Consider the following 23,228-nt stretch of genomic DNA (forward strand, 5'->3'; position numbering starts at 1 on the left):
TCTTCCTGTTGGGAGTGACTCAGGTGGAGCAGCCGATAAAAAAGGAAAAGCAAAGCCTTAGAGCAGCAGCCTGGAGCTGGGGCTCTGTGTGCCCAGCGCCCACCCTGGGGCTGCAGCGATGGCCGCATGCTGGCTCCTCACCCTGGCTGTGTCCCTCCTGCCTGCAGCCCTGAGCACCAACGGAGGAGAAGGTGAGGGCTGGGGAAGGTCAGGGGCTCGGCTTTAGGGCCCCGGTAATGGGGAACCATTTGGGTGCAGTGCTCTTCTGCTGGGTCCCACTCCATTGCTGGGGATAAACGTGGGTCTGTAGGTGCTTCTCTTAAGGTTTCCTCTGGAGCTAGATTCCCAGAAGCACTCAGATGTTGTTTCTTTATTACCTGCGTCTCCTTTAAATCCTTGTTTAGGTGTAATCCCTTTATTGCTTAGTGGGGAAAGCCTGGCTGCCTGGGTGGGATGTGGCTGGGGAACGGCTGCCTGTTTGTCTGCTGCCTGATAAACAGTGTGTTACTGAGCCCGAGGAGGAGCAGGGCACATCCTGGCTCTGTGCAACAGTACGTGCAGAGCTCGTGTCTGTGTGAGGTGGGGCCTTGTGGGATGCACACAGCCCAAAAGACCCAAACCATGTGTATTTCATAAATGCTGAGCAACTTTGGGGTTGTTTTCTGTGTCTGTCATGCTGCTGCTGCTGCTTGGCAATGAGCTTTGCTGGGTTCAGAGCTGGTCCTTTGGTATCAGCTTTCGTTTAAGTGCAGTGGAAGCTGATAAGGGAAAATAAGTGCTGAATGAGCGGGTTTTTAACGGACAGACTGATTAGGTTTCCCTGCTAATTGAGTAATTACTGCCGCAGCCATAACTGCATTTCAAAATCCTGGTGTAGGTTTTAATGTCCCACCTCTGCTGGCTGCCTTGGCTGTAGGACATGTGAGCCATGCTGGGAAGGCCAGGGCTGCAAAGCAGAAAGGTTGTGTTGTGTTGCTGCAATGGATTTGCTGCACTGCACACAGATCTGTGCGGAGAGGCTGCTGGAAGAAGGGCTCCTCGTGGATGGGCTCATATGGGTTGGGCTAGTGGCTTCTTGGTGCCCTGCAGCCGACAGAGCTTTCCGTTCTTGTTCTCTAAGCCATTCTGATACTTGAATTTGCACCACCAGAGCAACCAATTCTTGATCATCGTGCTCAGTGGGTGAAAGCTTTAGGAGTGACATCCTGCTGGGTGTGTGCCCCCAGCCTTCCACATTACAGTGCGGCCCCCTGCCCTCCAGAGCAGCCCCTTCCCCAGAGCCCTGAGAGTCAGGGGATGGTGGTGGGGCCTTGGGGCACCTGGCTGCTGCTGGAGACCGTAGGCTTCCAGGAGAATCAGCAACAGAACCAATGGCACTGATCTGCAACAGCATCTCAAATGGCTTTGTGTTAGCGAACCTGGAAACTGCCATGCTGGGAGTTGGCTCTGAATACGCTCCAGCCTTGGAGCAAGGCCTGAGAACAGGCATTTGTTCCCTGCGGGAGCCGTGCCATGCAACTTGGCACCGGCCCTCGGATCATGTAGGGTGAGGTGTGGGTGGGGATCGGTGCTTCTGCATGGAGGGGAGGGGAAGGGACTGACACCAAGCATGCAGGTGGGGAGTGGAAGCACTGAGGAAAAGCAAACTCTCATTTTCGTGTTTCTATGGTGGATTGTTTCTATGCTCTGTGCCCTTTGGGTGCTGACTGTGTCCGCAGAAGCTCTTCTCACTCTTGGTCCTACTGAAGGGCTGAGCGTGCCAGGGCTGGAAAACCTCACTCCGTGTTTGCTGGCACATGAGGTCATCTTCTTTCTCGTCAGCAGCTGCTCACTGAGTGTGTCTGTCTGGTATGTGTGCACTAATGGGTGTGTGAGGCATCTGGCAGCACTGCAGCAGGGAGCCAGGAGGCACTGCATGGCCCCAGGAACCCCAGCAGAGGGGGACAGGGCTGTGGGGCTGTGCTGCAGGGCTGATCTGTGCCACAGGAGCCTGGGGAAGGAATGTTCCTTGAGCTGTGGTTGAGCTTCATATTCAGCTCTCATCCCTCTAACCCTCTTTGGACGCTGTTCTTTTCTTTTCTCCAGCTTGTGACTGCAATGGGATGTCCAGGCAGTGTGTCTTTGACTGGCAGCTGCTGATGGAGACGGGCAATGGGTACCGCTGCCTCGGCTGCATGGGCAATACAGCGGGTGTCCACTGTGAGCGCTGCAAGGATGGATACTACCGCCAGTGGGATGGGGACTGCTGCCTGCCCTGCCACTGCCACCCCCACGGTATGGGGCACCCACAGGGACCAATGTGTTGGGTTTTCACTTTGTTTTCCAACCAGGGATGTGGGGTGGGGTCTGTCAGCAAACTGTGCTGCCTCTGTGGATCCAGCCCCTTGCACTTCTCAGCATGGTGAGACACCCACTGGGATGATGCTCAAGAGGTTCCTCTGCTGATGTCCAGTGCCATTAGATGAGCTCACTCTTGTGCAAGGCTGGGCTCTGCAGACATGGCAGACATTGTGGATGGTGGGAGAAGGAAAAGAGGAAAAACCCCAAAAAATTCCCCAAACAAGCTACGTTGAGGCATATTGCTCCATGTCCAGGAGGACGCCTGCTTCTCTCTGTCTTGAATTTGGCAAGTGATCAGGACCTGTGTCCCCACAGCAAACTGCTCATGTCCTTATCACAGAGGGTGCTGGCCAAGCCCAAGCACAGGGAGCTGAAGTGTTCCCAAGCCTCATGAGTCAGTCCCAAAGAGTCTGTGTGTTGCCATGTTAGGTAGAATTTGGGAGGTCCCTTAATTGCACTGATTCCAGAGCTCACCTGGGGACAGGAGGTGTGTTGCAAAGCACCCTCACTCTGGTGGTAGGCAGAAAGAATCCTCCAGCTGCTCCCCAAAGGACATCCCACCATGGAGGCACCCCCCTGATCTCCCTGTCCCACCACCTGCAGGCTCCCTTACCACACAGTGTGACAGCAATGGCCGCTGCAGCTGCAAGCCCGGTGTGATGGGTGAGAAATGTGACCGCTGCCAGCCAGGCTTCCATTCCCTCTCCGAGGCCGGGTGCCAGAGATATGGGCAGTAAGTTCTGGGGCTGTCCTGTGCTGGGGCATCACTGCTGCATCCTCTTCTTCCTCACTTTGCCCTATATTATCCCACTGGGAGATTCTCTGATGTTTCGTATGACAGCTGTGCTGGGGCAGTGAGCTCCTGGCTGAGCTGGAGGTCCCTGTAGTGTTCCCACTGTCCCCATTGCAGGAGCCAGCTGTGTGCCTGTGACCCAGCTGGCACAGCTGACTGCATCTCGGGCCGTTGTATCTGCAAGGTCGGTGTCACTGGTGAGCGGTGTGACAGGTGGGTGTCTGCAGGTTTGTGTTCTACAGCAGGCTGAGCACAAGAGGAGAAATCACACGGATGTTATGTCATCTTCCTTTTCCAGGTGCAAACAAAACTTCTATAACTTGGATGCTAGGAATCTGGCTGGGTGCTCTCCATGCTTCTGCTATGGACATTCATCCTCATGTGTCAGTGCTGAGAATTACAGTGTCCACAAGATCACCTCCACCTTCCAGCAAGGTGAGGCTGAACAAGATGTCCCTGCATCCTCAGGGGTGGTGTACAAGGAGGGGTCTGACTGTTGGTGCCTTCTCCTTGTTTGCTCTCCAGGTCCTGAAGGTTGGACAGGTGTCCATGAAGACGGGTCCCCAGCCGAACTCGAATGGTCTCCACGCCACCAGGATGTGTTCATAGCAGCAAGGAGATGGGAAGCGCTGTATTTCGTGGCACCTGGTAGGCACGGGGAGTATGGCATGGAGCTGAGCCCAGGCCTGAGCTGGTTTGGGGGGGAATTGGGTAATTGAAGAGTCTGTGGGGCTGGGGAAGGTGTGACATGGGCAGAAGGAAGGGGAAGGGAGGTGGTACCCCAGTGCTTCCACAGCCTGGGAGGTGGCAGTGGTGGCTGCCAGCACAGTGATTCTTGGTCTGACTGCATGGAGGGAAAGAAAGATTTTAAGCCTTCAATTTCTTCCTTCTGCTCTTCTCCACTGCTTCCCTGTGCAGCCAAATTCCTCGGGAACCAACAGCTGAGCTATGGCCAGACTCTCTCCTTTGATTACCGCCTGGACCGAGGGGGGCGGCTGCCTTCTCCCCATGATGTGATCCTTGAAGGAGGTGGACTCCGAGTCACTGCCCCCTTCTTGCCCTCTGGGAAAGTCCTACCCTGTGGTGTCAGCGAGACCTACACCTTCAGGTGACAGGGTGCTTGGGATTGCGGAAAGAGCCTTTGTGAGCTTGTGGATTCAGTGATGGTCCCTCAGAGGTGGCCAGGCTCAAATAGTCGCCCCATTTGGACCTGGGTTCAGCTTGTGTGCATCTCTCCTCATAAACAAGGAGAGGCCAAAAGGGATTGTAGAAGATCTGCTTTGGGGTGGGGATGGGCGCTGTGCTTGGTACAAGTTGTGTGGGAGGAGAGTGTTAGCGCTTTGGACTCTGGAGGGAGATGGGAGAGAGCAGCTGGGACATCCCATGTTCCTGAACACTGCTTCCACCTGGCTCCATGTGCAGGTTGGACGAGCACCCAAGCAGCAAGTGGAGCCCCAGGCTGAACTACTTTGAGTACCGCAGGCTGCTGGGAAACCTGACTGCCCTCTGGATCCGAGCCACCTTTGGGGAGTACAGTAAGTGAGGGGGGCAGCAAGGGGACAGCCCAGCTCACCTTGCTGGAGGCACATAGCTGGATACAGCTGTACTAAAAGGTATTTTAAAAAGTGCTGTAATGTGGGCAGAGGTAAATCATGAATTTTTAAGCTAGATGCCAACAGTGATGGGCAGGGTAAGAAAAACCTCGGCCAAGGTCCATCTGCCCACTGAAGTTGTAGGTGACCTTGCAGAGATCAGCATGTAGATACATGGGGCTCGCAGACCCAGACTCTTGGTGGTGATGTGCCACATCTCCCACCAGGCACCGGCTACATCGATAACATCACCCTGGTGTCAGCACAGCCCACTGCCGGCGTCCTGGCACCTTGGGTGGAGCAGTGCCAGTGCCCCGATGGCTACCAGGGGCAGTTCTGTGAGCGATGTGCTGCTGGCTACAGGAGGGATGCACCTCACATGGGGCCGTTCAGCATCTGTGTGCCCTGCAACTGCCACGGCGGAGGGATCTGTGACCCAGATACTGGTAAGAAAAACTGTGACCTCTCTGAGCTTGCTGGGTGTGTGAGGTTGGAACAGACATCAGGGAGTGATGTGGAAATGATTTGCTGCCCTTTATGTCAGAGCAGCCCACAGTGTTGCAGTGTGAGCTCAAAACAGTGCACTTTGCAGCTTGGACAGTGATGTGGTTTGGTGGAGCCTCAATGGGGAATTCATCAGCCCATTTGCTTCACATGCTGTATATCCCCTCCTGTGTTTTGATTCAAAGGAAACAGCTGAGTTGCCCATCCTCAGAGCAGTGCAGGGTGTCCTGCAGAGGGGACAGCTGGGCTGATGGCCAACTGGTTGCCCCATGCCCTGTCCCTTCTTCCTCAGGCGAATGCTACTCGGGAGATGAAAATGTGGGGAACATCATCAGCTGTCCATTTGGCTCCTACCGAGACCCCCGGCCCCCACACAGCTGCAGAGCATGTCCCTGTGGCCACGGCCAGAGCTGCTCAGTGCTGCCAGGCAGGGAAGAGGTTGTCTGTGACCATTGCCCTCCTGGAGCTGCAGGTAAGGCTCAGGTCATTTTTGCCATTAGCCCATCCCCTGAAGTCTTAATGTGCCTTATGCGTGTGCTTGCTGCCTGGGATGTTTGGGGCTGGGGGGGCAATGTCTTCTCCCCAAGGCTTCCTCACCTGTGTACTCTTGCTTTTAACCAGATGTTTCAGCAAAGCACCGGGACCCACCGTGCTGTGCAAATATGCATGCCCTGCCCTGGAAATGCATGAAATACATACGCATACATCTGCTCAAATAATCTTTTGGAAAGGCTGTTGTGCAAATTGATTAAGTTGATGGAGAAAGGGCTGATGGGGAGGGAGGAAAGCAGAATTTATAGGCCCCAGCACTGCGTAACTTGACCAAGGAAAGCCACCATGCCCAGTTTTTGCTGTGAGCTCGGTGCACAGCCTCCAGGCATCCTCAGAGAGCTGTGATGCTCACATGGGCGTTGGTGTCAGCGGTGTCCCCATCCCTGTGGGCAGGTGGCTGCCAGTGTTGGTCCAACAGCCTCTCCCTTCTGCAGGGCCCAGCTGTGAGTTCTGTGCCGATGGCTACTTTGGAGATCCTGCAGCCTCCCAGCCATGCCAGCTGTGCCAGTGCAACGGCAACGTGGAGCCCAACGCTGTAGGGAACTGTGATCGCCGGACAGGAGAGTGCCTCAAGTGCATCTACAACACGGCTGGCTTCCACTGTGAGCGCTGCAAGGATGGCTTCTTTGGGAACCCCTTGGCCCCCAACCCTGCTGACAAGTGCCGAGGTATGAGGGCAGGGATGGGTGTGTGGGGCTGTGCTCTAGTGTCCAGTGGGTGCAGGAGGTTTCAACAAGCCAAAGAGCAGCTCCCTGTGGCCAAGCAGGAGCGTCTGTGGTGGGCATAGTTTGAGAAACAGCACTGGGGATGAGTAAGGAAATCCATGCTGGAGTGCAAGAGAGCTTAAAGGGGACAATGTGGTGTATTTGCACTTGACCTTGTGGCTTTCAGTGTTTGCTCCACCCTGGTGGAGGTGCTGAGTGGTGTTTACTCAGTGCACTCTCCCAAGCCAAGTGGTGTTTCTCAGCCAGGTCCCTCTCCCAAGCATGGGAGAAGACACAACTGCAGGTGAGATATAGGAAAGTGAGGTTAGGGAGAATTAGGAGAGGTAGCGAGTGGAAAGATGTACCCAGTCCAAATGGGAGAGGGTCCTTGGCCACTGACCTCTCACTGTGCAGCCTGCAGCTGCAACTCAGTGGGGGCTGAGCCCCTGAAGTGCCGAAATGATGGGAGCTGCATCTGCAAGCCTGGTTTTGGGGGTCCCAACTGTGAGCAGAGTGAGTGCCCAGCCTGCTACAGCCAAGTGAAAGCCCAGGTGAGTGCCCACCTATCCATCTGCCTGTCCCTGTCACGGGTTGGGCTTTGGGTCCCTGCTCTTCAGGCAGGGTTGTGCTGATGCTCCAGCTTTTGAGAATCTTTTAGGCAGTCACCCAGCATCCAATGACCTGATTTTCTGTGGTTGCAGGTGGACCTGTACCTGCAGCAGCTGCAGGAGATGGAGCTGCTTTCATCAGAGGTGAAAAATGGAGGTGGGGCTGTGGGCCAGGAGCTGGAGAGGAAGATGCAGCTGGCTGAGGAGACACTGCAGGCCATCCTCAGAGAAGCTCTCAGCCTGCAAGGTACCACATAATGGCTGCCATCAGCCTTATGCAGGGCTGGGGGAGCAGCTGATGAGGATCTGCTTCTGGGTGGAGAGGACATCAGTCCTTTGTGCAGAAGCAGCACACAGAAGATGACAGAGTGGAGTAGTTTTCTGTATTTCTCCAAGCATGCCCAAGGCATTGGGCCGCCAGGAGAAGGGAAAGGGCAATTTGTGCCATTGCAAAGTTTTGCTGTCTCTGCTGTTCTGAGTTTCTTTTCACCACTGCATGTCTCTTTCCTTCTCACCAGCTTCTGACAGATCCCTAGAAAGCCGTGTGACCAGGCTGAAGGGACAAGGGTCCACCTGCCAGAGCCGCTTGGATGATGCCAAGGCAGCAGTGGAGAGGCTGATGTCTCTGGGCAGGCAATACGAGCGGCAGGCACAAGATGTCAGGAGGCTGCTGGAGACAGCCAGGTTGGACCTGAGCCGCAGTGGAGCCTCTCTGAGTCGAGCGGTAAGGCAATGTGTGTGTATGCACCATGCTACAAACCCTGAGCTGAGAGAGTCCATGGAGAAAGCAAGAACTTCATGTATTCTAGTTGTTACATTTATTCTATGAGTAGAGGTGGATATGGCAGGCTCTTTATGTGGGGCTGGGAGCCAGGAGCTGCTGATCAGGGTGGCTCTGGAGACCTAGTATGCCATAGTTATTAATTTTCTTGCCAAATCAGAAGCAAGGACAGGGCAGAGCATTCACACCTCTCTCTCCCCCCAGGATATTCCGGTTTCACACTTTCCTGGAGGCTCAAACAAGATCTTGCTCCTGGCCCAGGAGGCTCTGAGTCTAGCTGACAGGTGAGCCATTCCTTGGGTGAGGGCAGGGGCCCAGGAGCGCCCTGTTCAGTGGCCTTACCTGATGCTACAGCTCTATGAGCTCTGTACAAGTCCCAGAGCAGGGGAAGAAGTGTCTGCAGGGTTGCCTTTGCTGTGCTCTGCTGGCTTTGGGAGTGGTGCTGGATGGGGTGTTTTGGAAACACCTTCCTGGCCAGAGTTTGGTCCATGGGCATCCAGTTGGATCAGGCAGCATCAGCCTCTTCCCCTGTGCTGCCCTACCCTGGGCAGATGCAGAAGGGGCAAGCAAGGCAGATGATCCCAAAGTGTGGGTACCCATTCTCACATACGTTACACTGTCTGCGAGAACCTGATCTGGCTCTGCTGGATAAAACCACAAAGGAGATCAAAGGAGGGAACCTGAGTGTGCAGCCCCTATGACAAAGACCCCCTGTGCCTTTCAGCCACATGCAGGCAGCCAACATCATCCAGCAGGCGGCGAAGGCAGCACAGGACGACTCACAGCAGGCACTGGAGCTGCTGCAGGCAGCAGTGAGCGGGGATGCAGAGGTGCCAGGCTCCCTGCAAGGGCTGCTCAGGAAGTAAGTGCAGGAAAAAGGGTGTGGGGTGAAGCCCTGTTTCCAAGCCCCATTCCCTGCCTCCCTGGCTATGTTTCAGTAACATTGGATGCAGAATGGTAAGGCTTAGGTTTGCCCTTGGGTTCAGCTCTTCTGTCTGCACAGGTATGAGGAGCTGAAGTCGCTGGCTGGAGGCCTGGAGGCTGATGCCAACAGGATAGTGACTGAAGCAGACAAGGCTTATCAGAGCAGCCTGATGATCCTCAGCTCTCTGTCCCGCCTGACCAAGACCAGTTTTGGGTCCTTTGAGGTGAGAGCTTTGTCCCTGTGGGATCAGGACATCACCTTTCATTCACTGTGCCCTCCCTCCTGCCCATTCCACAGCTCAGCCCTCCCCAGTTCTGGACAGGCACTGGTGGTTATCCCATTCCTCACTTCCCTGTGAGCAGTAGGGTAACACTGGGCCTCCAAAGCAGTGTCCCCATCTTTGTGTTCCAGGGGGAGGCTTCCCAATTGAAGCAGGATGCAGCTGGTCTTTTGAGCACGGTGGACATGTACATGGCACAGTACAGGCAGCTGCAGAGCCACATGGGCCGCTGGGAGGAAGAAATCAAGAAGCTTTTGCAGAGAGGAGAAGGCGAGAGAGCGGTAAGACATGGGCTGATACCTCACTTGCACAGAAGTTCTGATGCAGGCTCCCACTAGCATCCCTCCTGCATGTAAGGCAGGTTAATGACATGCCCCAGGACAGATATGAGCTAGGATGGCTACAGCAGCTTGAGCCAGTTGAGCAGCACTCATAGAAAGCTCTGCTGATGGATCAGACTGTGCTCACCTGGATTCAGGGGCAATGGCAGGCATGTGGGAACAGGCTTGTGGGTCTTCACTCTCAGCATGGCTTCCTGCAGATGACCATTGTGGTTCTTATGACTGTTCTGGGATGATTCTCTGCCATGTTTTTCACCTCCCTGTGTCCTCTTGTTCTGTCTCAGATGCTGACTCAGCTGCTGTCCCGAGCCAACCTTGCCAGGAGCACAGCCCTGCAGGCTGTGAGCGCTGGCAATGCCACCTTTTATGAAGTGGAACAGATCCTGAAGAGTCTGCGTGGTAATTTTTTCCCTTCTGACCCCTCCCTTGCACCCAAGTTTCACGTTGCAGTGGAGTATGCTGGGCAGAATGCTGATGGTCTCTGCCAGAAGTGCACTCCTAAGCAAGGTGGGAGCATCACAGGCTGCTCTGGGTTGGATCTGCTGTAGGGGAATGTGTCCTCAGGGTCCAGGACATCCAGGAGGCCATCTTAGTGCCCCAGCCAGTACAGCAGCTCCTACAAGGAGAACAGCAAGTCCTTTCTAGAAACTGCTCACTTCCTTTCCTTCCTGTCCTATCCTCATCATTGCCAGGCTTTCTGGAAGGTGTCTAAACCAAGCCAGGACTGTGGGAGAGCTCTTCCTTCTCCATGCCTCTTGAGTTCTCACAATGTAAAGCTCTGCTCCATTTTCTTATGTGTTTCTTTCAGGGTTTAACCTGCAGGCAGATGACAAGAGAAGGGAAGCTGAGGATGCAATGAGAAGGCTCCCAGTTATCAGCAGCATGGTGACAAGTGCCAAGGAGAAGACTGACAGAGCTGAAGCCATCCTGGGCAATGCTGCTGCTGAATCCAAGGCAGCCAGCAGCACCGCAGGGGAAGCAAAGGAGATCACCTTTGGGATCCAGAAGGTGAGGACAGGCCCTGGTGGTTGTTGCTGACAGAAAGGGGTTTGGAAGGACCAGCCATGGAGGAGCAGGTGGCTGTGACTCCAGCCATCTTTGTGTTGGACCTGATGCACTGACTTCTGTTGGCTTGTCTATAGAGGAGTGTGTAGAGATACTTGAGGTGATTCTAGAAGAGTGGGTGCGTGGGGATTTCTGTAGACAGGTTTATCTAATGGGGATCTCTGTGGCACATCGCTTTGGCCACCACATGGTGGACCCAAGTCTGTGGAAGGAGCCAGGTCCCAACAGTTCCATATCCCAGTGCACCAAGAGTGACTATGCTCTGACTGAGCATCGTGCCTTTGCCTCCCCCAGGAGATCACACGGCTCAGGCTGGAGGCCAACAAGACAGCTGATGGTGTCCTCATGCTGGAGAAGGCAGTGGCAGCCCTGCAACATGAGGCCAAAGAAGTGGATGGAGAATTCCAGAGCAAGGTTTCAGAAGCTGAGGCAGATGCTGCCATGATACAGGAGGTGGGTCCCTAGATCCCACAGCATGCACACTTCTCTGTTGACTTTTGGGCAAATGTTTGCCTTACAGCTTGCATCTTTCTTTCCCCAGACTACCAAGGAAGCTCAAGATGTCCATACCAAGGCTGGCCAGACTGGGGTGATGGTGCAGGAGACACTGGGTGTCCTAGAGGAGCTGCTGCGTCTGATGAGTAGGTTTTATCACGTTGCTGTGGTGTGCTGGGCTCTGGGTGGGGGTACTGAGTATTTCCTGGGGAGATGACCCCTACAGATGGAGCTAAAGTAGCTGGGAAGATCTAGTTTACAGCTTCCATCCATGGTTCTCCCTTCCTTGTTTTCTTCCTGTGCTCCAGACCAGCCTGGTGCTGTGGATGAGGAAGGCCTGAAACAGCTTGAGCTGAATTTCAGCAAAGCCAAAACCAAAACCAACCAGCTGAAGGAACAGATGTCAGAGCTCGAGCAGAGAGCCATGCTGCAGAAGGGCCGGGTACAGAAACTGGACAGCAGCATTGATGAGATCCTGGCAGACATTAGGAACCTGGAGGATATCCAGAGGAGCCTTCCTCCTGGCTGCTACAACACAAAAGCCATCGAGTTACCCTGAGGCAGCACTGGGAGGCTGCAGCCCATATTGGCTCACAGCAGGAGAGCCAGGTCCCTCTGCTCCCACAAAACCTGGCAGGAACAGCTGAGCTTGGTTCTGTTGGACTTGTCTTTACCCTCAGGGTAGTGCCTGAAGTTCACAAGTGTTGCAGCTGAAATTCACATCACTCTGGACCTGGAGAGTCCCTGATTTTCAAAACGATCCGTCCCTCAATTCCAGGAGGAAGGAAATGCCCATTTGTGGCCTGGGGTTTGCTGGTGCCATTTTGGATGTGGCTTAGGGATGCAGCAGCACTAGGTGCCGCTGCTGACCCTTTTCATAAAGCTGCAGGTGCTCCACCAGGCTCCTCAGGCAGGTGGTTTCTATTCTGCTCAGCCCTGAAGGGATGGATTTCCCATCAAAGCTCTTTCTGGGTGAACACAGGTTTTCCTGGCATCCTCTCTCTCACACAGACACACAAGCACAGCCTTTCCTTCCAAGACTGGCCACTTTGGTCCCAGGCAGCTTCCTGGGTGTCCCAGAGCTCAGGGAGAGCAAGGCCATGTTTGCTCTGTGCAAGCATTTGGGATCCTGTGGCTCTCATCCCAGGAACGGGAGCTTTCTCTGGGGGACTGGAGCCAAGCATTGATATCTGAGAGCCCATCCCCATCCTTGCTGCAGTGCCAGCATCCTAATTTGACCTGGTGAAGAATACTGAAACATCTCAAGTGTTTCTCCACCTCTGGTTTGGTGCTGCCCATTCCCTCCCAATCCCACATGTATGGTTCTGGATGTTCCCAAAGCATGTTAGACGTGAGTCATTGTGCACAAGGTTTTTCTACTGTAAATCTTTTTTGAGCACAGCCTGGAAGACAACTGTGCGCCCTACACCCACCCGCTGCTTTCCTGTGGACCCACCTCCATTCTGACACCATTTCCAGCTTTCTTCTGGTGTTTTTTCAGGGAGAAAAAGCCCAGAGTTCTCCAGTACTGAAAACCAGCCTTGCTGAAGTGCCCTGATCAGCATGGAATGGGTGCTGGGCAGAGGGAAATGCTCTGAGGACTAACAGATCTTGTTAGCACTGCTTCTCTGGTAAAGCAGTGCCTGCGCTATTCCTTGGTTGAGGGTCTTCTGAGTAACTGTCTGTGTTATATTTGTGTTTAAGTGAGATATGCTCTTACCTCTGGCATGTTTTCCTTATCTCCCTGTACACCATAGGACAGGCATTATGGATCTGACATTATTCTTCTATCAGTTGGGTTTTAGGAAGGGAGGAGGCCAATAAATACTGAACACTTCTGGTCAACTCTTGCCTGCTGGTTCAGTTCCAGTGCTGTGTTTTGGGCAAGCTTGGCCATGAGTTCTCCCAGCAGCTTGTTTTCCTCAAGCTGACGCCCTCTGGAGCTGGTTTGGGTTTGAAATGGCACAGCAGCAGGGAAAGATGGATACCAGTAGCATCTTTTTTTTTTTATCCTTTTCTTTTGTTTATTACATAATTTAAACATTTTGCTGATAAAGTTTCTCTTTTGTCGATGACTGTTTTCTTTATATAGCAACAGAAGAAGAAAAAAAAAAAACAAAAAAGGCTCCAAAACCTTTCACAAAAGTGAAATTGGTGGCATGGCAACTTCAACCCTTCCCTCCCCCCAACCCCCCTTTTTTATATTCCAAAAGACGTTTGAAGTTCATTTCTCTTTCAGCAAATTCCACTGTTTAAAATCAGAGGTTCCAAGATCCACACGCACCCAGGAGCTGCCTCACACCCCAGCAGTGCTGGAAAGTCCCTTCCTCACCTCCCCACCATCTGCATGGATCTCAAAGGATGAGTTTTTCCATACCCACCCATAGATGTTTTCCAAACCAATCCCAGCGTTGACTGACCTGTAACAAACCCCCCCCCCCCCACCCTGTCCTTGCCCCGTTCTGAGTTTTGCTGAGCAGATACATGAAGGCATAGATAGGACTAGTAAGACAATATACTCATCATCCCTATCACAACACTATGTCTCTAAGGCATGCCATCCTAACCATGATGAGATGGAAAGCCAGCTGGCTTCCTGCACATCCCATCTTGTGTACCTGAGGGAGGGAGGAGAAGAGCTTCTGAGGTTGCTCTCAGACTTGCCGACCTCTCTCCTTCTTCATCTCCTCTTTTGTTACTGTCTTTTCCTCTCTTAAAAGCCACCATCCTTCCTTCCTCTTCAGCTTCTTCACCTTTCCCAGAGGTTCCAATCCTTTTTTGTGTGTGTGTGTGTGTGTGTGTGTGTGTTGGAGGCTGGTTTCTAACACTGCTGCTTCTACTCCAGCTTGGAGCTAAGAAACATGGGTGATGACTGAGGATGTTTTCAGGGATGACCTCTGTGTTGGGGTGGAAAGGAAAAACAGGCTGAAACCCTGAACATGGAGGATAGCAGAGGCAATGGATTTAGAGGAGTCTAGCTATCAGCTTATGTAGGTTGGGAATGAGATGCCCAGCTGGAACCTGTTGAAACATTAGCCTGGGGGTTCAGCAGGATGGGGGCTTATCCCTGGAGGTGTTCCTGCACACTCTGTCCGCCCTCCCTGGTCTGGGATCTCCATGCCCCCTCATCCCTCAAGGTATGTACACAACTGCCTGGAAACAGCATGGCTGGATCTGAGAGATTCAGCACATTTGCTGCTAAGACATCGCATGTGCTGACTGTGTCATTTTTGCCCAGCGTTTCTGCTGTTAGGGAGGTGACTTCTCTGGGAGGGGGCTGTGGCACAGGGGACAGCAGTGCCCAGCAGGTCACCAACCTTAATGCAAAGCCTCATCTTTGAAGTTTCCAAAGAGCAGTTTGTGACTTGGTAGATGTCTGGGAGCTATAGACACTAAGAGATATGAAGCTGGAAGGAGTAAAGGGAGGGAGAAAAGGATGGAGGAAAGCAAGACTTGTACCTTCCTCTCTGTGGCTGTCATCTTTCAAGAGGCTGAGCCAGCAGGACCAGCAGGGTCCTTGCACCCTGGGATACCCAGTAGGACAGCAGCCTGCTTAAGTAACCCTCATCTCTGCAGGACTGGAATTATTCCCTTTTGCTCCATGCTCCATGCCTTATTTTTTGGCATCTGGCTGAGCGGGTTCTACCAGGCATGTCACAAGCAGGAAAGCAGGAAACTGGCTTGTCTCAAGGGATGTGTGAAGTACCTTTAGCCAGTTTGAAAGGGCAAATATATCATGCATAAACTTCTCAAGGACAGGAAGAGGGAAGGAGAGAAAGGAAAAATGGGAATTTTACAGCCAGCATTGGAGAGCTGGAGGCTTGATGATGAGGACGGACCCAGTCCCAGAAAGCTCGGCCAGGCCTGGGGCAATTCTCATCAGTGGCTCTGGGCCACCTCCTCCCCTCTTCTTCCTCCCTTGCTTCTTGTTGTTGTAAATGGCAGATCCCTTTCTAGGTGCTGTAGGCTGCCTCTTCTGACATGGGGCTGGAGTACAGCATCTATCCTTGGCTTTGGGGTGGACTGGATTCACTTGCAGACAAGAAGTGAGACATTCCCCTGGTAAGTTTTGCTCTGGCAGTAGTCCTTGCCCCTTCAGAAATACCATCTTCATGACTTGTCAGGGCCAAGTGGAGGATTTTGTTGGCTGGGTTGTCCTTACTGCTGGCCTGAAGAGGTTCTGCAGGACACAGAACCACTTGCATTATGCTTGCCCACTGCCCGCCAGGATTCAATGGGAAGCAGGGCACCGTGGCAAGAGAGCTAAGGAGCTTGTACTACAGCTATTTAATTTTTTTAAAAAAAAGGAAAAAAAAAAAAAAAAGAAAAGAAAAAAATCAGCTAGATTTGTTGAGCAAAGAGGAAGCCCCTGTTCTGAGCATGCGGGGAGGATGGACTAGGAGGACCATTTCCCAGTCACATGCCAGGAGTGAGGGGTGGAGGTGCCCCTCAGTGAGCACACTGAGCACATCTCTGCCCCCCTCCTTCCCCGTATACAACAGGGAGGACAGTTCCCATAAAAAAAAAAAAATAGAGACCAAACCATTCCATGTGGGGCCGTGCTGCCGGTCCCTGGATGTTGCTGCACTACGGAGCGTCAGTGCTGAGAGTGAGAGGCCATGGGATGGGGAGAGAGATGGAGACGCAGAAAGAGAGAGAAAAGTGTGGTGGAGAGCTGTAGGGACACGGGATGACAGGGCTGTTCTGCTGCACGGCCTGTGGCACTTAGCCAGAGGCATTGATGTAGAGCTGGCTCTTGAGGATGTAGTCAATGACAGGCTGGCAGAGGTAATCCACAACGTGTCCATCCCCGTGCTGCAGGGCCAGTCTAGGGGAGAAGGGGAAGAGGAGGGTCAGAACCCATGTGGGGGTTGGTCGGCCCCTTTCCAGGAATTAGGGCTTCTTGAGCAGGGGCTGGGAACAAAGTGGTGTCCCCATGAATGGAGAGGTTGGCAGGGGGCACCCTGAGCATCACCCACCTGCTTTTGGTGGAGCTGACGACCGACATGGGGTGGTTCGAGTCGTCCTTCACCACCAGGATGTTGTTCTGCGGGTGGAAAAAGAAGAGATGAGCAAAGGGAGGGATGAAAATCAGTGTTTGCCCCACCTGTGTCTGATTGGCCATGGAGGTCTGCTGCCTGGTGGCCACATTCGTGATCCCAGTTAGCAGCTGAGGCAAAAATAAGGGGGGAACTCTCCAGGTCCCATGTCCAGTGTGATGTTGATGGGTCTGGGGGGACACTTTGAGGCCCTCAAGACAGTTTAATCTCATGGACAGGGTGTAGCAAACGGTGACAGTGAGAGCTACAAAGACAGTATGGAGTCTGGAGAGCAAGATTATGGGGAGCAGCTGAGGTGCTGTGGTTTGTTCAGCCCAGAGCAGAGCAGGAGGACAGCAACAGGGCTCATGGGAGAGTCATGGAGCTGCGTCAGGGGAGAGCTGGGGGTAGCAGAAGGGTCTGCTCTGTGGGACAGTATGCATGGTTGTGAGCTGTCAGAGCTCAAGGAGCACTGGGACACTGCTCTCAGCAACAAGGGTTGGGGTTGTGTGGTGGTGTGTGAGGGCAGGGGCTGGGCTCAGTGTTCCCTGTTGGGTCCTTTCTAACTCAGGATTTTCCATGATTCTATGGTTCCCTGACTATGTATGACTCCACTTACTTTGTACTTGCGGAGTATTGAGGAGTGGTTCATGATCCGGTCGGGGTCTGCTCCATCCCGGGGCACCACCACAATCCCAAACTCCCCAACAATTATCTCCATCTAGATAGAACAAACACAAGGAGAGTTTTCACAACCTGCCAGAGCAAAATCTGCCTTCCAATCTGCACTCCAAACTGAGCTGTGCACCTTGTGAGTGCCTGGCAAAATCTGGATGGGGTTAACCTCAGATTTTCTCTTTCTGGACAACCTTTGGGAAAAGAACTTGGATTTATTAAGGAGTGCTGGTGATGTGCAGAGTGATCTGTGGTGGATGAAATAAAAAGGAACAGGGTTAAACTCTGTTCATGAATGTTGAAGTTAGGCTTCAGGGAGAACTTGTCATGGTAGAAAGGGCAGCAGCAGATGTTGCCTGAGGATGACATGAACTCTGCCTCACTGGAGATCGGAGCAGAGGAGGTAGCAGCTGCAATGCTTCACATTGTCTGTACAGCCCCTTATCCCTGGATTTCTTTGTGTTGGTGTTACTGGCATCTCAGAGATGCTGCTCTGAAGCTGATCACCATGGACAGGCTTTCCTCAGGATGGAAGGGAAGAGGATTCTTGGAGTGGTGCGTAGATCCCAGCACCACTGCTGGGAGCAGACTGCTCCAGTCGCTGTGGAGGGACAGTGGCTTCTCCAGTGTTAACTGAAGTATTTTTCATTGTGAGTGATGTTTGATATAGGATCACCTCAGTGCACTGAATTGTGCCTGAATCCTAGTAGGATGCTGTAAAACCAACAACAAAGCCAAACACAGAGCTAGCCGTATCTGTAGAGGTCATTTGCCATCTGCAGGTTGGATCTGCCTTTGCAAGGGAGGGTAAAGTGAATTCTCCATCACTTACCATGTGTTCTGCCATGTGGGTGTGGTCTTGATTGCTCTCCCCCCACCCCACTCTGTCATTATCGCAGATTGCTTGCCCACATGAGATGGTGTCAGGCAATGTCGGGCTGAGGGGTCAACACCATTTTTCTTCTCAGTCTTAATTCTTTGCTTTTGTTATTATTTTACTTATTTCCTCCTTTTATTATTATTATTTACTCTTCCTTTGTTAGGTGCAAGCTGCTGGTATGGTTTTAAGGATCTTCCATTTCTAACATAAGGGCAACATTTCCTTATACCAGCTTTTATGTAAACCAGGAGTGCAGAAGCCCCTGTTGCTCATGAAGCAGAGGCAAGTGATGGGGGTGGTGTGGAATACCAGGGCAGCACCCAGGGGATGGTGGAGGAGGAGGGATGGAGCCCAGGGAGAGGGAGCACGGGGCCCTGGCAGTGACTTACATCAGACTCATTCCAGAGGCCGGGGATGCAGAAGGACTCCAGCAGGTCGCTGCCACAGAGCAGGAGGATGCGCAGCTCTGAAGGAAGGAAGCAGAATGCTCAGAGATGGGGGAGCGCGGAGCTGAGTACACTTCTCCCCTCTTTTCTTGTCACCCCATTGCTCTGCTCAAGGGTGATCTCTTTCACCAAAACACCATCTCTTACCAAAATGAATCCTGCTAAAGCAGCTACAATCCTTGCATCCCCAGTGGTACCAAAAAGAAAGCCTACCCTGAACTACCCTGTGCACTATTTCTGCTCCTCTCCTGCACTTCTGAGTCGTTGCTAGCATTGCTATGGGCTGCTGAGCCACCAAGATGTGCCCTGAAGGGATGGTATCCCACGGGGTCAGGAGGCATTTCTGCATTTTCAGACACATATAAGTGCTTTGTGACCTGTTGCAGGTGCTTGATCTGCAGATGTGTGTGGAGCTGTACTGAGCTTGGGCATGGTTTGATTTTCCTACAGCAGACCTGAGCAGTACAACTACATGATGAAGCAATGGAGCTTTTAGGACTTTTTTTTCTTGGTTTGCAAACCCATGGAGGAAAGCTACAAAATTGCCCCAGGTAAGGAGGGGTGGGCAGAGGAGGTTCCAAGCAGCTCAGAGCTGCTCCTATTTCAGTCCCAGGCCGTGCTGCCTAGCACCAGGGGTGGTGATGGTTCAGCATCCTTTACTTGCCACCAGATTTCTGGTGGTGCTGAGTGGTGCTGAGGGGCTGCATACTCACCAATCTCCTCGTATCTCATCACTGTCCCCAGGTTGGCATTTTCATCTGTGTGGGAAGAATAGAGGCACTGTTACCTGGCAGGGGGTACTGGGGAGGGAGATGGGGTTGAGGGTGATGCCGTACTCCTGTACCTACCCACAAAGGTGAAGCGCTCCATGGGTGGGCGAACACAGCAGATCCGACTCAGGCTTTCTCCTACCTTCCCCAGGATCTTTGCTGAAGACAGAGAAGAAAGAAAGTAAGATGGGGAGAGGCTTTATCCATGGCTGACTGCCCACATGGGATGCTCCCATGTAGGGGGACAGCAACTCTCACATCTCCTCTGGCAGATGACTCAGCCTTCAAATAACCAAATACCCCTCAGGCACTATAAGACTGCTGAGAGACCTCACCCAGGTCAGTTGAAAAATGAAATTATTGCTTTTTTTAGCTGGAGCAGGAAAAAACAGAAATACGCAGCCAGGAGTGCAGACAGAGCGAGGCTGGTGTGTTCATCAGGAGCACGGACACAGGTCAGTTTAACACAGAGTTATAGAAATCTTTTGTTAAATTTGGGACCAACCAAAAATAAATCTGAGCTGTGAGGCAGGTTAGGGAGCCTGGAGCTGCAAGGAGCACAAGCACACTGCTATTCCCCATCCCCAGTGGTGCCATAAAGACAGAAAACTGCAAAGAGGGGGTGGGGACACTTCACCATTAGAGGTGAAAGAGGACTTGGAGGAGCTCAGAAGCACTCCTGAGCAAGTGTTTGGTACCTCAGCTGGGGTGTGAGGAACAGGTGGCCAGTTCCTTCCCACCCTCCCCAGAGCCACCTACCTGCGGTGGGCTTGTTGGACACGTTGTTCTGGTAGATAGGCTGTGTAGACTCATTCTGGGGCTGTCCGATCACAGGGGTAATGGAGGGGGTGTTGACATTGGAGAGGATGCAACCAGTCACTCTCTGCAGCAAGAGAGAAACTCAGTTGTAATTATGGCTTCCCCAAGGCTGGAGTTGATTCCCAAAACCTTTGCTGACCCGGTGGTCAACCCCTCTCACTGCAGATGAAGGTCATCATTAGTGACAGACCTATCCATCTCACTTCAGCTTTCCTGTTGCTTTATAATCTCACCAAATGGGTCTTCAGCTAGTAGGACCCTATTGCTCCTTTATTTAGAGAAAAAACCAAACTTGTTTGTTTCCTGCTAATAGGTGATAATGCATGAAGTTCATCCAATTTGCATTCAGAGGCAGGGAAGAGGAGCAGAGAACAACTGTGACAAAATGTCTTGCATACTTCTTCAGGTCAGGAATATGTATCTTCTCCATCTGTCCCAGCCATGTTCTAGGCTTTGATGTCTCCCTCTGCACTCCAGAACTCATCCAGGCAAAGTGGTGTCTGCAGCCTGTTTCTAGTGCAGGACCAGGACATGAGGTACAGAAAGACTCACCTTCATCAGGTCACGGTGGTGCTCCAGCACGCTGCAGGTGGTCTGCCAGGTGTCCTGGTAGCACTCCCAGGGGTCCACCCTGCAGGAACACAGGGAGGCAGCAGCATTAGTTGGTGGCCACTGCCTTTATGTCCTCACCACACCACCTTCTTCCTTGAAACCTTCCACCCAGCTCTCCCTAGTGATCTCTGTCACTCACCGGATCCAGTCAGAAGACTGCACAGCCAGCTGGCACATGGTCAGGCGGTGCCGGCTGGACACCAGGCCCTGGAACAATAAAAGTAAGGATTAAAAGGAGGTAGTGCATAAAGATGATTTGAGCTCCTTGTTTCTGGATAAGAAAGATTTCTGCCTTTCAAAGCTGAAGTTCTCAGGGTGGTTACCTGGGGTAATAAAACTAATTTGTATTGTGATAAAAATTGGCTTCAAAGTCATTTAACCAACACAACCCAAACAAAATGATCCCCATCATTTTGGATGGTAGCATTTCTCTTTGCTTTCTTGTTTTACCCATTTACAGGCTCTCACTGCAAGTTTTATCTGAAGACTGGCTGGTAATATCCCTCTCCATCTTCTTGGAGACTTTCTTGGGGATTCTCAATGCTTAACGTTGCACATATGAAGAAGAATAGGACAGGAATAACTCACCGTCTTCCCATAGGAATCATGCACAGGTGAGACAATGCCACCGATGACAATGAACCGTCCAGTCTTGTGCAGGTAATCACGGGCTCTCTCTAGAGGAGAACAAGAAGGGATCAGTGCATTAACCCATCCCACCAAGCCTCACAGAACTGGCTTTATGGCTTTGCCAAATGCTGTTTGAGGGATTCACCTCCAGTTTCATATGGCCATCACCTGCCTTGCCCTAAAAGCTGAACCCTCAGCTGCCAACTGTGAATTGGCTATTTTTCACCATCCCCCAAAACCAGAAAATCCTAAGGACTCTATCATGATCATCCTCCATTGGCTTTTTTTGCCTTCTGCATGGCTTGGGTACAGGAGAGCTTTTTGAAAGCAAATGAAGCTGGCCAGCCTGTGTGACTGAGATGTGAAAGTGCAGTGTGGACATGTGTGCTGTGCATCAAAAATGCTGGATGGGAATGGATGACAGCAGTACAGGGAGAAGCGGCTTTGTTTCAGTCTAAATTTCAGTGGAAATGTCTGAGCTCTGGGACAAGGTAGAGAAACATCTTCAAGGGTGTCAGCCCTAGAGGCTGATATGAGACTAGAGATGGGGAGGGAGGCCATTTGTGTTTTGGGGTTGCTTTTATTGTATTTCCTCAAGTTTTGACATGCATAAAAAGGACATAAAAGGTGGCCAAATCCAGCAGTTGCAGCCATGTGTCAGGAATATGAGACAGAACACAAATAGCAGGGGGGCAGAACATAAATAGCAGGGGGCAGAATGTAAAGCCCAGGACAGTGACTGGGGACCTGAGACAGGTGGCTTTAGGGTGCCACAAAATTGCAGCATTGGTGCTTGCAGCATCTTGATACATTGGTGCTATAATCACAAGACTGCATTAAAGCTTTGTGTTTTTTAATGGATTCGATTTTCTTTGGCTGAATAACTCTTCAGTGCACAGATAGAGAAAGCTACAGGCAGCTGTAGCCATGCCTGTCCAAACATATAAGCTTATCCATCTCTGAGTATCGTCTTCTGCACAAGGCAAGACAAAATTACTTCAGATTTTCTAGGAGGAGATGATGCCTCCCGCCATGGTGTGGTCTTCCAGCCCAAAGGTAGCAGTGCTGTGCATTATGTGGAGTTAAGCTGAGTCAATCTGTGTTATTTTCTGGGTTTTGGGGGTTGGAAATGGGATGCTGGATTTGGTGCGACGTTGCTTTGAACTGTTAGGGTTGCTCTGGTGTTGTGGTGCTTTCTCCAAACCACCAGGTCATTCCATACTCTCAGAAAGTGCTTTTCTAGATAGAACCTCTTGTAATTCTAGTATAAAATATTCTACTTTTGGAGACCAGGTCAAAGGTTCCTTTGTGCCATGGTGGTACCAAAGACAACTCAGTAGTGTTGTGTTCCTCTTCCCACGTGTATTCCTTATGGGCAGCTGTCCATTCAGCTCACAGCCTTATCTCCCCACTTGTTCAAATATTTTTTGCCTGGGAAAAATATATTTTTGTTATGGTTAAGAATTACTGGTTCCCCTTTTTGGTTAGTGTTGAGGGTTATTATTTTGGGTTACGGTTAAGGGTCAAGGGTTGTCATTTTGGATTCGGGTTAAGGGTTACCACTTGATTGTAGGGTTAAAGGATGATGCTTACCAATTTGCAAAAGGTTTAACAGATCTTAATCTTTTGTGCTAGTGTAAAGGTGCTCAGGGTCTGAGTCCCAGTTCTTTTGGGTTTCTGGACTGTTGCCTTTGTGCTCAGCCTGGTGGCAATGTTGCCAAACCAACAGCACTGCTTACATTGGGCTGGCGTGGGAGAAGTGGGCTGGGCTGAAATGTCCCCATTCCAACCTTCCTCCCTTCCACCATGGAAGCATTTTGTGCTTTTTGGAACAGCCAAAGTTCTGCAAAATGATGGTGAAGCAAAACTGATCACAAGGTGCTCTTCAGGGCTATGAAAACAATAATTAATTGTTTTATTCAGATAGCATTAAAAAAGAATAAAAGTCCTGCTGCCCTGCTAGGAAATCACTGCTTATTTAAGAGGTGTTTCTTTTTGGTGATTCTAACTGAGCATATTTTAATCGTAATGCTTCTGCTCCGCTGGTGCTTCTCCATCACTTAAACTGCTGTGAATGAAACCAAGTATTTCTTGCACTTTGTTTTCCAAGGTGTGAACTCAAGTGCCTTTGTATCTGATTCACCCTCACCCCCAGGAGTTCCTTTTTCTCCTTTTTCTTTGCACTTGTTTATTTATTTGTTTGTTTGCAGAGGAGGAGACACAGCTCTTGGGATGCTATGGGAACACTGCTGCAAACCCACAGGTGCTGGCCTGCTGGCTGAAGTACCTCCTCCTGCAGGGTGAGTGACCCAGATACGCAAGCATGATGCTTTACCCTTCTAAATCCTGTCAGGCAAGGAGACAGAAATTATTCTCA

The 23,228-nt window shown here is 51.7% G+C and overlaps 2 protein-coding genes across 2 annotated transcripts in view; one reads left to right on the forward strand and one right to left on the reverse strand.

Annotated features, from left to right (window-relative positions):
- On the forward strand, positions 1 to 13,052 carry LAMC2 (laminin subunit gamma 2). Its single transcript, XM_015869585.3, has 23 exons — positions 1 to 191; positions 2,086 to 2,274; positions 2,944 to 3,073; positions 3,251 to 3,346; positions 3,432 to 3,568; positions 3,659 to 3,781; positions 4,052 to 4,241; positions 4,556 to 4,668; positions 4,953 to 5,171; positions 5,522 to 5,701; positions 6,216 to 6,449; positions 6,900 to 7,036; positions 7,187 to 7,340; positions 7,612 to 7,817; positions 8,079 to 8,158; positions 8,599 to 8,736; positions 8,878 to 9,022; positions 9,211 to 9,360; positions 9,705 to 9,819; positions 10,229 to 10,428; positions 10,780 to 10,938; positions 11,027 to 11,126; positions 11,289 to 13,052. The coding sequence occupies exons 1-23, from the start codon at positions 119 to 121 to the stop codon at positions 11,537 to 11,539; spliced, it is 3,519 nt and encodes a 1,172-aa protein (XP_015725071.2). The 5' UTR covers positions 1 to 118; the 3' UTR covers positions 11,540 to 13,052.
- Positions 12,979 to 23,228, reverse strand: part of NMNAT2 (nicotinamide nucleotide adenylyltransferase 2) — a 20,124-nt gene continuing 9,874 nt past the window's right edge. The window contains exons 2-11 of the mRNA XM_015869593.3: positions 20,810 to 20,898; positions 20,361 to 20,428; positions 20,162 to 20,240; positions 19,550 to 19,673; positions 18,869 to 18,949; positions 18,734 to 18,778; positions 17,964 to 18,040; positions 16,639 to 16,740; positions 15,960 to 16,027; positions 12,979 to 15,808 (exon numbers count right to left, since the gene is read on the reverse strand). Coding sequence (XP_015725079.1) covers positions 15,706 to 15,808; positions 15,960 to 16,027; positions 16,639 to 16,740; positions 17,964 to 18,040; positions 18,734 to 18,778; positions 18,869 to 18,949; positions 19,550 to 19,673; positions 20,162 to 20,240; positions 20,361 to 20,428; positions 20,810 to 20,898 — 836 coding nt within the window. The 3' untranslated portion in view covers positions 12,979 to 15,705. The remainder of the gene's footprint in view (positions 15,809 to 15,959; positions 16,028 to 16,638; positions 16,741 to 17,963; positions 18,041 to 18,733; positions 18,779 to 18,868; positions 18,950 to 19,549; positions 19,674 to 20,161; positions 20,241 to 20,360; positions 20,429 to 20,809; positions 20,899 to 23,228) is intronic.

This window comes from Coturnix japonica, chromosome 11 (assembly GCF_054131305.1).
Source record: "Coturnix japonica strain WE chromosome 11, WE-NBRP24, whole genome shotgun sequence".
In the NCBI taxonomy this organism is placed as follows: domain Eukaryota; kingdom Metazoa; phylum Chordata; class Aves; order Galliformes; family Phasianidae; genus Coturnix; species Coturnix japonica.